The sequence below is a fragment of the Condylura cristata genome, unplaced genomic scaffold (assembly GCF_000260355.1).
Source record: "Condylura cristata isolate star-nosed mole 26May11 unplaced genomic scaffold, ConCri1.0 scaffold00016, whole genome shotgun sequence".
Lineage (NCBI taxonomy): Eukaryota > Metazoa > Chordata > Mammalia > Eulipotyphla > Talpidae > Condylura > Condylura cristata.
Window position 1 is genome coordinate 29,682,656 of NW_004567117.1, and position 12,739 is coordinate 29,695,394.

The 12,739-nt window shown below is 52.1% G+C and overlaps 1 protein-coding gene across 4 annotated transcripts in view; it reads right to left on the minus strand.

Annotated features, from left to right (window-relative positions):
• ST8SIA5 (ST8 alpha-N-acetyl-neuraminide alpha-2,8-sialyltransferase 5) overlaps positions 1–12,739 on the minus strand; it is a 61,904-nt gene that overhangs the window by 28,059 nt on the left and 21,106 nt on the right. For 3 of the 4 annotated variants that reach the window (XR_001145510.1, XM_012725912.1, XM_012725913.1), the window contains exon 2: positions 9,763–9,870. The exons of the other annotated variant lie outside the window; for it this stretch is intronic. Coding sequence is in view for 2 of the 3 variants with exons in the window: in XM_012725912.1 (XP_012581366.1) it covers positions 9,763–9,870 (108 nt within the window). In the remaining variant the exon portion in view is untranslated. The remainder of the gene's footprint in view (positions 1–9,762; positions 9,871–12,739) is intronic. 4 annotated transcript variants of the gene reach the window in all.

Consider the following 12,739-nt stretch of genomic DNA (forward strand, 5'->3'; position numbering starts at 1 on the left):
CCACATGCTTAAGCAATATGACTCGTCCAGTGAGAGTGAGTGGGATTTCAGCCCCAGCTGACCCCACAGCTAAATATCTTTGTGCAGTGCCTCCACCCCGCACAACTGTACATGGCAACCTTTCCTAGGTTCTCTAATTTTGTCCCATTTAGTCCTCCCAACAGCTCCATGAGGCAGGCATTGCTTTCCCGTTTTATCCCTGAGGCTCAGATTGCAAGAGTGTAAAGCAACTCACCCAAAGTCACTCAGCTAGTAAGTGGTCCCATAGAAAAGGTACCTCGGGCTTCCGAGGGCCCAGAGCCCATGTCCTTAGTCACTTCAGTGACTCCCTGCCCCTGACTCTGACAAGCTACGGTCATCTGGGGGCTTACTCCATGAGCGGCTCCTGTCCCCAGCCGCCAGCACTTCAGGGAGTTCGGTGCTATTTCTGGAGCCAGAACAGCTGTCGTCTCGAGATAGCACACCAGCGTTCAGAGCAAAGGCACAGAAATCAGAGCCTGGAACCTGCAGCTGACAGCTCAAAGGACTGGAGTGTCTTCCCAAATAGGTATGGAGAGAGGCGAGACGGTCTTGGCTGTTAACAACTACAGTTCACAACAAACCCTTCTGGGGGCTGAAGAGGCCTGGCTGGGGCCCCTGGCTAGACACTGCCCTCAATGGGTCACGGGTTCGTCATCAGTGGCCCTCAGAGCTGCTTTGTGATTTCAGAACTGAAGCTGAAGAGCTTGAGGTTGCAAGGGCAGTCCTGAGACGAATCCCCTCCGGAAGTGAGCCTCACTGGGGGCCGTCTCTGGCAGGGCGGAAGGCTGGAGGCAGAGGCAAAAATAAAAGCAGGAACCTATCCCCTCCCTCACCCCAGCAAGCAAACTGCAGGCCCAGAGCCAGCGCTGGAACGTCCTGGCCAAAGCACATATACAGCAGCCTTACTTTCTGGGCCAGGTCAGGGAACCCTGAAAAGCTTCCCTTTGTGAAATGAGGCACCACAGCCTGGAACCTCCAAATCTGAAGTAGCCCAGCCTTCTGGGTGGTCAGTCTTCAACATGCACGTGGTCCCACAGCTCCTGGTGGGCTTTTCCAGCCACCCTCCCCTCCCCTCCCCTGCCCAGGCCTCTTCCTGCCCGTCTCCCCCTCAGGCTCACTGTTAAGGGGAAGGATGTCCTGAAGGAACTCTGCAGAGTCTTGTGGACTCCGTCCCTACTCCGGCCTGGACCTGGAGTAGGACCCTACACCCTACGCCAGTGATTGGAAACTATAACTCCCAGCAGCACCAGGGAGAGAACTGCGAGGACCCAAGGGCAGAGCTAAGCAGCATTCTGGGACTTTGGGGGATAAATAGGGCGCCATTTCCTACAGCTAAGGCTCGCTCGGGAAACGGCTCCCGGAACCGTGTGACTCGGGCTTTCAGTTAGTTTGTTACCAGAGCTCCCAGTCAGCCGAGCCAGTAGGATATTCCAGTTGTTGTTTCCTTTTCCTCTCCCCTTTTGTAAGTAAACCCATTTTGACCCTTTCGTGTGCGCCTGCAGGACAAGTGAATTTTAAGCGTGCGGGTGAGTCCCCACCGACAGGCGGCCCAGCCCACTCTGGGCTGCCCTGTAACATCACCTCTTCCTTTGCCATCCTCCCCACCCCACAGCCAGTGGCAGGATTCCGTCTGCTTTCCTCCCCTGGATTAGTCTCTCTGCCAGAAATTCTCTTCTAGGGGTCTACCTATCTGCTACTTACTCACAGATCAGAGGTCAGCCTGGGGTCTGCTTTCTTCGACCTTCCCTGCCCTCCCTCCTCAGCATCACAGTGCCTGGTGGCAGCCTCCGGGCTCACTACACTAAGTTACGTGCAGCTCCCCCATTGCCAGTCTGCACCCCTCAACGGACAATGTGCTGAAGATTTATGATCAACTCCTGTGTGCCAGTTACTGCTTTGGGCCAAAACAGTGATGACCAGTGAAGACCTTAGGTGGTTCTCTGACCCAACTGGTCCAAACGAAAGTCCTGGCAGTTTCTGATGGTTTTCCTGCCTTTCTAAATCTAGCCATTAACGTGTCCTGTTATTCTATCGCTAACCAGTGATGGTCAGTGATGACCAAGCCAGATAAAATCCTCACCTTACTTCTACTAGCAGAGACAGACAAAACATGAATTCAACAGAGTGCCAAGTGGCAAGAGCTGCAGAAAAGCAAAGGGAAAAGGTTTGGAGGGTGCGTGGAGGGATGGTGGCGGGGCGAGGGAGCCTCTCTGAGCAGAGGACATGATTACAGGGGCGGAGTCCTCTGCAGAAGTGCAGGAAGAGCCTTCCAGAAAGGGCTCAGGGAGTTAGCACAGCACTCTGAGGACAGAAAGAGATGGCAAGCTGCCAGGACAGCACAGAGTGGGTGTGGGGAGGGAGAGGGAGCGGTCAGCGAGGTGGGCAGGGCCAGGTCATGTTGGCCGTGGTGCTGCCCAAACAGTCAGACCATTGAAGCTGAGGAATAACACGATCTGATTGTAAAAATTCCCTCTGGTTGCTGTAAGGGGAACAGATTGGAGAGACAGAGAGAGAGAAAGAAGGGGTGGTGGAGTCGGGGAGGAAAGAGGGAAAAGAGGGAGACAGGAGATTACTGCAGCATGAGAAGAAGGTGGATGGCACCAAGTAGGAACAAAGGAGGAGGGGAGAGACCCAGAAATAGGTTAGGGCTAGAACTAACAGGACATGTTAATGGCTACATTTAGGAAGACAGGAAAACTATCAGAAACTGCTAGGACTTTCGTTTGGACCAGTCGGGTCAGAGAACCGCCTAAGGAGGTGAACAGGGATACCAAGGTCCCGCAGGCTCATCGACCTCAGTGAGGAGACAATGGGGAAGCCGACAGGTACGCACAACTGCAGCCCAGTGCCGACTCAGGGCGAGACACAGTCTGAGTCAATGGACAAAAGGTTCCATGGGAGCTTAGGAGAGAAATCAGACGGTGGAGAGAAGAGGCCGGCGGACACGCCTGTGGTCAGTTCTGATGTCCAGAAGGTGGCAGGAGAGAAAGCGCCAAGAAGGAGGGGGAGGAAAACCCCCAAAGCCCAGCAGCACAGGAGGCAAGTGAAAGTATTTCCAGGACAAATGGGTCAGCTCTGTCCAGTGCTAATGGAGTTCAGGGAAGAGGCAGACAGAGAAGACCTCACTGATTGGCGACTCGGAGATCATGGCCTCGACAAGAGCAGAAACAGGATGGAGGAGGTGAAAGAGTTTTGGTGCAGGTGAGACAGGAAGGGAGACCATGATGGTCTCAGGGCAGGAAACTGAAAGCTTTGTGTTCCCCCCACAAAATACACATGCTAAAATCCAGTATGATGCTGGAGGTGGGGTCTTTGAGGGTGCAGCTCCCATGAATAGGATTAGTGCCCCCAATAATGGAGACCCCAGAGGGCTCCCTCTCATTCACTCCACCACGTGAGGTACAGACTGGAAGCAGGTTCTCATCACCCTTATTAGCACCCCCATCTTGGTCTGCTAACCCCCATGACTGTGAGAGCTAAATCCCTGTTCCTTTTTTTTTTTTTTTAAGATTTATTGTATTTATGCTACAAGAACTGGAGTGTAGGCCAGGAATGCAGGGCGGGGATGGTGAGAGGATTCACCAGAGTAGGGAGCGGAATAGGCAGATTCATTGAAATACACTGCTGAGGGGAAGCAGTGGGCAAGACAGGAGAAGTCTGCTGCACCATGTGAGCAGGAGAGGTCACCTCCCTGGCAGGGATCAAATTCATGCTGCAGTGGCTCGCGATAGCTTGACAGCACTGAGACTTTAATCCCTGTGCCACCATTGCTTATAAGCCCCTGCAGTCCGTGACACTTTGTTATAAAGCAGCTTGAATGGATTAAGACGGTGAGTGTGTGAAGATTTGGTCCTGGGTTAGGTAGGAAAGTGGGATTTCTCCAAAGTGTGGAGGAAAAAACTGGAGGAAGCAGGAACAGATGAGAACTCTGAGGCTCCAAAGGCAAACCTAGAGCCTCTGTTGCAGAGTGTGAAGGAAGCTCGCACCCCACGTGAGGAAGTTCATTGTTCAAGAAGGCCTTAGGGAAATGAACAGCTTCTGAATGAGGGTCTTTGAGGCCCATTGCTCACTGGCCAGCAGGGACTTCAAGGTCACTGACGAAGGAGACGTGGACCACACATGACTACATGGAGTGGAAAATTCAGGCTGTCCCAGGGGACCCTATTTTTTTTTTTTATTTTTTTTAAAGATTTATTTATTTGTGCATACAGAACTAGGGTACAGGCTAGAGGCACAGGGGCAGTGAGAGGATCCACCAGAGACAAAGTGGGGAGCAGAACAGGCCAACTGACGAAGTACACTGCTGAGGGGAGCAGCGGGTGGGTCAGGAGAGGTCTGCTGTGCCATGTGGGTCACCTCCAGGGCCGGGGATAGAACTCGTGCTGAAGTCGCGTTAGCTTCTTAGTGCTGTGCTCTAATCCACTCGCTGCTCCACCAGGGAGGGCCCAGGACCCTATTTTCTAAGCCCCCCTAAGTTCATTGTCAGGAGGCTGCTTGGTCCTTCCAGCCCCCAGCCTCACCACAGCCCCCTTTTCTTTCCATTCTTTTCCCCTCAAGAAGCTGAGCTGGGTTAGAGAGGGGATGATGCCCACAAAAGCCAGGCTGTAGAAGGAAGCACCTCCTTTTGAGGCCAAAACTGTGTTCAGGTTCTAACTGGGAGGTCCGTTACGGGGACCCCACCAGTGGCTGAGCAAGGCAGGAGTTTCAGATGAAGAAAGTGAGACACAGAAAGATTCAGGCAAATTGCCATCCCCCCAGAGACCCGGTTCTGCCTCGTGCTGGGTCGTAAAGCGTAGGGGTTAGGAAGGCTCATGGTCCAAGCTTGCCTAAGGAATGCCCGGGGCCGACAGCCACAGCTCGAAGAACACTGCTCTGCTGTGAGGGGTACTGGAGGCAAAGGGGAGCTGAGCCATCTTTGTTATGTTTTGTCGGCACCCAGTCCAGAACATTCTGCCAAACCTGATTTCAAATTCTTCCCAGCTGGATGGAGCCCAAGAGCTGCGTCCTCCTCCACCCACCCTTTTTGGATCCTTTTCCACAGAAGTGAAAATTGACCAGAAAGAATAGGGCTCAGCCAGCCTGCACCCACCATGCAGGCGTCAGAGCACTGCTGTCCACCCTCAACACCCTCAACAGCTGTCACCACACCTGGAAGCCCACCTTGGAAAGCTCTTGCCCTGAGACGGAGGTAACTTCTGCCCCAAGGGCTCCTCGGACAGGTGGGAGGAGGCTTTTTTCAGAACAACTATCAGGAAACCACTAAGCTCGGGGCAGGGCAGGGGCCTTAGAGTCATCCTGTGCTAACAACATGGAGAGGGACCATGCACACAATCACCTGCTGAAATCGGCATGGTCCTGAGTTACAGGAGCTGAGGCAGGACTGGAAGGTATGAGAAGACGAGAAAAAGCACCAAGGACACCCAGCCCACCTGGGTGGTCCGTCCGCAGCCCGGGAACAGTATCTCCGTCTAGCACAGTCCCTAGTGCTAGGACTCCCACCACCTGGGAGCAGTGACTCAGTTTCCTGAAATGCTCCCATTCCTAAAATGAGGACAATGACCCTACAGACTGCAAAGGCTCAAAGGAGAAGATTAAAGGAAGCGTTGCAGTTACAGCCGGTGCCCAGCACAGTGCCTGGCGTACAGTGGCCTCCAGTAGCCTGGGGCCACCACATGGCCTGGCCAGACCCAAGCCAGGCCTTACCCTCTGCGGAAACGCCTTTGACTTTGATGGTGAGTTCCTGGCGCACCTGTCATCTGTACCACACAATTTATTACCTAATTATAGATGTCTTGAAACAATTAGGGAACAATTCAATACAGCATAATAAAGATCCAAATTGAATTCAGTCAAGTTCTTTCCAGCTCTTAAGTATGATGGTGCCAAGGCCCAGCCGTGCGGTGCATGCAAGACACGCAGACAAGAAGCTGGAGGGAAGGCTGTGCTTCAGGCGCTGGCACCACCGGGTCGCTCCTCTGCTGGGTGGGGAATCTCTGGTCCTGGCATGTGCTTTCTGGAACTTGCCCTTTTCTTTTGTAGCTGATACTACCCTTCTGCTTGGGAATCCCCTGACACTGATCTGGAGGCCAGCCCAGCAGCAGGAGAGACTGTCTGGGGGAGCAATAGTACACTTGGGGGCCAAGAATCTGAGTTAGCTCTGTGCTAGACTTCAAGGAGAGGGGTTCATTAATTTGTGCCCAGGAGGGCGTAGGTTGTGGCAAGTCAGGAGAAGAGGACAGAGAGGCTGGCCAACAGGACTAACTATGGGCCGTGTCTGAAGTACAGGGTTTGCAGAACCCAAAGCTTCATTTATAGGGATTCTTCCCAGTTCTTCAGAATGTAAGTGTCCTTGGGATTCGGGGGGTACTGGGGCACACATGAAGGGTTTGTGTGTACTTGCTGGCTAATTATCTCTGTCCTCTATGCAGACACATCTTTCAAAAGGTAGAGTTAAAGGTGCAATCATGGAAGGCTTCAAGGAGGAGGTGGGGGAGGCAGTAGACTGGTGGGAGAACTTGGATGTGGAGCAGGAGCCAGTTTGCAGCGAATTCCTTTGTGCTGTGGGTCTGGCTGAGTCTGCCAGTGCCTAGGGGACCCCTGCCTCACTGTCCTCAGCCCCCTATGGGCTGGGGCATCCAGAGGCAGTGACAAGGCTGTCCACCCTGCCAGACCAAGGTCACCACGGGTGCCACTGCCTCTCCCTGGCCTCCTGGCCATCACTGGACAGGCAGGCAGTGGACCAAAGCACTGGGTTGGTCACAGGGCACAATTGCTCACCTCCATCCCCCTTCACTGACCCGTCCCGAAATCTCCACGTGCTTGGGAGCATTTCTCAGTGGAGTTATCCCAGAAGCATGCCATCTGTCTCCACTGTCTTCTCTTCACTAGCAATATATTATCTTCCTTTGGTGCCTTCTCTACTTTTTCTATGTCTCTTCCCAGCCTCCCTTTCCCATCCTGCTACCCAGAACTCTCAGAGTGCCCCACCACTGAGGATTTTCAAGAGATAATCTCTACTCATCCCAATTTGGGAATGAGCTTTTGATTCCCAAGAATTCCCCCTTCAGGGGGCTAATTTCCAAAGACGGTGTGGGGAAGAAGACAAGGTTGAATGCAAAGGATTAAATCCCTAAGAGAGAAACCAGGGACCACTTGCTTTCTTCACTAAGGCCTGTACTATGACCGCGCTTCTTTCATTCTTCCATTCAATGAACATTTGCTGAGCACTGGGTACAGAGAAGCAGCATCACTATCTCAGTGGGGGAGACAGAAATATCAGCACCTCATTTGAACATGAGCCTGTCTTCAAAGACATTCCCCGCTCGTTCAAAGTACCCACTTAGCCGATTAAAAATTATTCTTATCTGCTCATTAAAGCAGTTCCCCTGAGGACACTTAATGGACAACACTTTTAGACCTAGACTTGGAATTAATAAAGCTGTACGTCAGTATATATTTTAAAACTCACACACTTTCCATTCTGGCTTGGACCTCCCCCAAGGGGAGGCTCTGCCCATGGCTTTTATAAGCACTACTGTCCTGCATTTCCTCTGCGGTGCTCTTTGAGTTTTCCAGACCAGTTATTTGGAGCTGCTCTTTCTCCTTGTGGCTCCTCGTAGAGTCCACAATTTATGAGTCATTTGCTTTTTTCTGCCCCTCATTCCCTCCAGTTTTATATGGGGCCTCCTGATTTCCCTTCCAACGCGGTGAATAATAAATGGTAGCAGGCTCTCCCACTCGTCTACATGCCACACGACTAGAGATAGCAAAATATGCCATGCACTGAATTATTCAATAGCTGGATAATACCGCGAAGTTCCTCACAGATGCCAGGCACCAAGAGTTGTTAATTGGGACGATGTACTTTCCCACTCCAGAGCACTTTCCCTGGTATCCTCAAGAGGTCCTCCCCCGAGGCTGCAACCCTGCAGCCAGGAGCCGTCCTATCCATTTTAAAAAGGGCAGACGCTGCCCCTGCACCCCAAGTAACAACCTGCACCTGCACCTCTCCCTTCACTCAGATGGGAATTATTTCTGCGTGAAAGCTCCCACTACACCTACTGTGGTTTCTCACGCAGGTAGGTACATTGGGGTCAATCGGGAACTAGGATTTGACATTGGAATTGACCCCCCCAAATTTGGCCTGTGTGGTCATCCCATTTATTCTGTGACTAAGGGTGTTCTCGGTCAAATGGCAGCTCTCCAGGCGGAAATCAATCCCATTGGTGGCGACACTGAGTAAAGGGCACCTTAACTCCAAACACGCTGACAGAGGCCAGCATGTCCCTGGTCCTCAGGGATCCCACTACCTGGGAAGAAGGAGCTGGAGGAGGCACTGAGGGAGGGGAGGCATAGGGGGAGGGGAATGAGAGGGAATAGGAAAGAAAGGGGAGGAGGGAGGACACAGGAGGGAGGAAGACAGTGGGCCAAGGAAGGAGAGCAGAGAGAAGGGGGGAGGGGCGGAGAGAAGCAAAGAAATTAAGACAAAACATCCCAATGAGGAAGAGTTGCAGCCCATGGTAGAAAAGGCTAGAAGCAGACACAGTGTTTTCACCAACCACCCAGGGGCTTCCGCCCAGCCTTGCCCGGCCCCTACCGTAGCCCCTCCCCGCCCCCCAGCGGCCTGTCCCTCCTTGCTCAGTTGACTTACATTTTCTAGCTAAAACTTGTAGGTGACCTGTTTGAGAAGTCCTCCGTTAGGGGCAGATGCTGCCCGGTCTCCTGAACCTGGAGGCGGACCAGCAGCCAGGGCTCCCCCGCACATACACTGAAGGACTGGGGTCCCAGAAGGCCACAGTGACACCCCAACTCCAGACCAAATGAGCAGCCGCCCCCACGCCCTGTCTGTGGACACCCCCGGTTTCCGACAATGGAACCACATCTTTACTTTTCTACGTTTTGAATAAGACATATATATAGCGGGGATCCCTGAAAAACAGACCACTTCTCCTCTGCGGGAATTTAATATTTTGGTGTCAAAATTAGCAGCAAGCAATACGCGGGCTTCTTTCCCAAGGTAACAGGCCTCAGAGTTAACCCATATGTAAGAAATGCAAAAATGAAGGAACCAAGCTACTCAGGCAGCCCCTGGAAGCCCCTAGTGGGTAGGTGCGGCACACCCCACTCCAAGCAGAGAAATCCTGCCTTGTCAGAAAAAATGCCCACAGTGACCCCCTGTAATAAGTGGGCCCTACAGAGAATATTCCATTTTCATTCACCCACTGAACATTTACTTAACTCGCACTGAATATACAATGTCCTTAATTGCTGACTTGAGCTCCAAACACTCAGCAGATCAAGAAAAAACAACCACGTCATGGTAAATGGCAAATTCCAGGGCCATCTTGGGGAAGTGGTCCCTAGCCAAGGTCCTCCTCACCTGTGGGAAGGGCAGCGACTCCTGCACAGTGGTATTTCAGAGGCAGCGAACCCACACCTGACACCGACCCCTGAAGCCACCCACCCACACATCCACAGAATTTGAGACTGACATCTGAGTCTCGGGAACAGAGCTTGAGACGCAGACTCCCTCCCTAAGCCACCTCTGCCCCAGAAAGAGGCCAGTGAGTCCCTCCTTTGTTGTGGATGAGTCTATCCTTCACCCTTCATTCACATCAGCGGCCAAGGCGGGGCCACAAAATATAGTGAGCTGGGAGCCAAGTCTGCTTCTTCCCTGGGGGTCGCTTTGGGAGTGGGCCATGAGGCTGCTCCCCCCTCCCTGGTCATCGCTGGGGTCTGTACCTGGAGCTGGAGACACTGCCGCTCTGCACTGCTGGGTCCTCCGTGACATTAAAGAGCCCCGTCCAATTGGCCAGCTGGTCACCACTCTGCCAACCAAACTGGAGGCCTCTGGCAAGAGAACGAGGCAGTTGGTACTCATGCTCACACGCTGGGTTAAGCCCGTCTCCCAGAGCCTCCGCTGTCACTGTGCCAAGTGATATGCCGCCTGGACTGTGCATTAGTGCGGAAGAGGGGGCTTCCGACAGGGAGGAGGCTGATAATGGGCACAGCACTTGGCAGGGTCCCTGCACATCCACGCCCATCCCATTTCATCTCTCCTCTGGCAGGGCCAGGCCACACACTGTACAGACAGGGGCACTGAGGTTTAGCCAGATCAAGGGTCTGGAGCTCTCTATCTCCTTCTGCTGCGCCCCATCCCTTCTCCTGGAGACGACACCACCGGGGTCATTCGCCAGCATGTGGCCGTTCTCATAGGCCAGATGCACTACAAAGCTCTTAGTGGAATTTGGCTTCCAAGGCATAAGGAAACTCCTCCTGGTTTAAGATGACAGACTCAACCCACATGCGCCTCCCCCTCCCCAAACCTGGCTCAAGTGACAGTGAAGGGGAAAATGAAGGAATGGGCAATAGGAGGGACAACATCTGGAAGATGGAAAGCTGGTGGAGTCCTGCCTTAGACCCGAATGGGGCCCTGGCTGTCTACAAGAAGCAAGCCTATTTTCCATGCCCAACATAGGAATGCTCGGAGAGTGGAGCTCACTGGAGCTACTGAAGGTGGGAGTGAAAAATGGCACTGAAAGTGGGAGTATTGATTGGAGTTTATAGAAGAAGCAGTTAGACCCCCCCCCCACACACACACACATCCTAGGGGCCCCATTCCTGATCCACACAGTCTGGCAATCGCCTGCCCACCCCACAGATGTCAGGAGGTGTGTTCTTGGGACTTGAGCCAGAGAGCTCAGCACTGTCTTCTTCATGCGGGTAACTCCCGCTATCTACAGACTGTCCCTGTTTAATGTCATTTGGAGGGTTATTTTTGGGGTCTTGAAAGTCTGTTTCCATTAATTTATATGGAAATTTTGTGAGCATTCCCAAAATAACCAAAAGGAAAGTTCTACTTCTAATACCAGGGGAAACCTGTACACAGAGACACTAAGCTCAAAGCAGCTCAAAGAGGCATCTGGCAGCAGAATGCTGGTCCTGCCACCCTGCCCCACAGGCTGGCTCGGGCTGGGTTTCTCAGGGAGAACCTGGCCAGGTCAAGAGAAAAGGTTGGCGCCACCCACTCACCCCATACCAGGTTTATCAACCTGCCACCGCTGGTATCGTAACTAGACAATTCTTTGTTGTGTTCTGCAGGATGTTGGGCATCACACTTGGTCTCTGCCCTCTACATGCCCACCTCAGCCCTCACCTGCCACCCCTGTGGTAATGATCAATAATTGCCAAGGACTCACAGGGCAAAATGATAGTGAGAATCACTGTGGTAAGACATTGCCCACCGTGCTCCAAAGGCCTTCTAGAGAATGGATTGTCTTTTTTTTTTTAATAATATAATAGTTTATTTTTACATCATTTTGTGGATTTGTCCATCTCCATTGTAATCCCCGTGGGCTTCCCATCACCAAATCACCCATGTGCCATCACCATAGTCCAGTGCATTCCTCCACACCCCACCCCCACTCCCACTGTTTTGGATTCCAGAGAATGACTTGTCTTGAATATGAACAGGCCACCAAAGATACCCGCACAGGAGTCGAGCTCTAGCCTGAGAGCAGAGAACAAAAGAAACAAAAAGAAAACCCTTATAAGACCTTTCAAAATAAAGCCTTTTAAGAAACTGCCTCTGTGTTAAGGGAGTGGACAGTGACATGTGTGGTAGTTGCATCTGGTCCACCAGGTACACCACTGGGAGCTGAGTGACCTCAGCCAAGTGTCCAGGACAGCGGCTCCCGGCTTCAAATAGGGGTGTGTCTGGTGTCCAAAGTCTTTGACTGGAAGTATCTGGAAGCTGAGTCGTCTCCTATGCTCACCTCCCGGGCAGTCTAGGTGGTCCCATGAGCTGCTGGGCCTGGCTTCCAGCCAGACTCTGAGCCAAGGACGCCCCTTAGGGCCTGACAGCCAAAGATGTAGATATGGTGTGCTCAGGCTCTGCTGAGTGACTACTGATGTTCTTCACGTGACCTCAGGTCCCCATCGCAGAGGGGTGCTCAGCCTTCATCACAAATGAAGACAGAAAAGCTCCCTGAAAGTGGCACTCTGAGGCGAGGAACAGGGGCAGCTCCCAGGACGGAGGCCTCAGCCACAGGCTCCGTCTCTGGCGACGCATACATTTATATGTGTATTTATGTATATTTATGCCTCCATATCATTTATAATCTAAATATCACATATTGCCATGTCTATAAAATTGTGTTACAAACATAAATCTATCATGTTAATTTTAAATCAAACATCTATAATATAAATTTATTGGTGTGTCTACTTATTTATTTGAAGGGATTAAGTTTCATGTCAAAGAGATCAGCAAGAGAGAATCTGGGTTTGGTTTATTCAGAAGGAAAATATTTTTTGAGTACCTACTACAAACCAGGCCTTGTGGATACAACCCGCCTCCATTCCCACAAGGGCCGAATGTGGAAAGTCTCATTATTGCCACCTAAAGATGATGAAGCCTGCAGCTCAGAGAAAGTCTTGGTAATGTGCCCAAGGTCATAAGTCTACAAGTGGCTAAGCTAAAATCAGGCCCTCTAACTCTAAGAAACTGCACTAAAAGCCTTTATCAGACTGTCTGCAGGCCAATAAAGCAACAGTCTGCTTGGAAGTTTGCAAATTAGCTGGTGTGCAAGCATATTCAAACAATTCCCAGCTCAGACAGCAGCTAGCAGCTGTCTCTCCACACCCAGCCCACCCACGGTGAGACCCCTGGTGTCCCTTTCCAGGACAGATCTCACCCCCCCACCCCCACTCGTGGTTA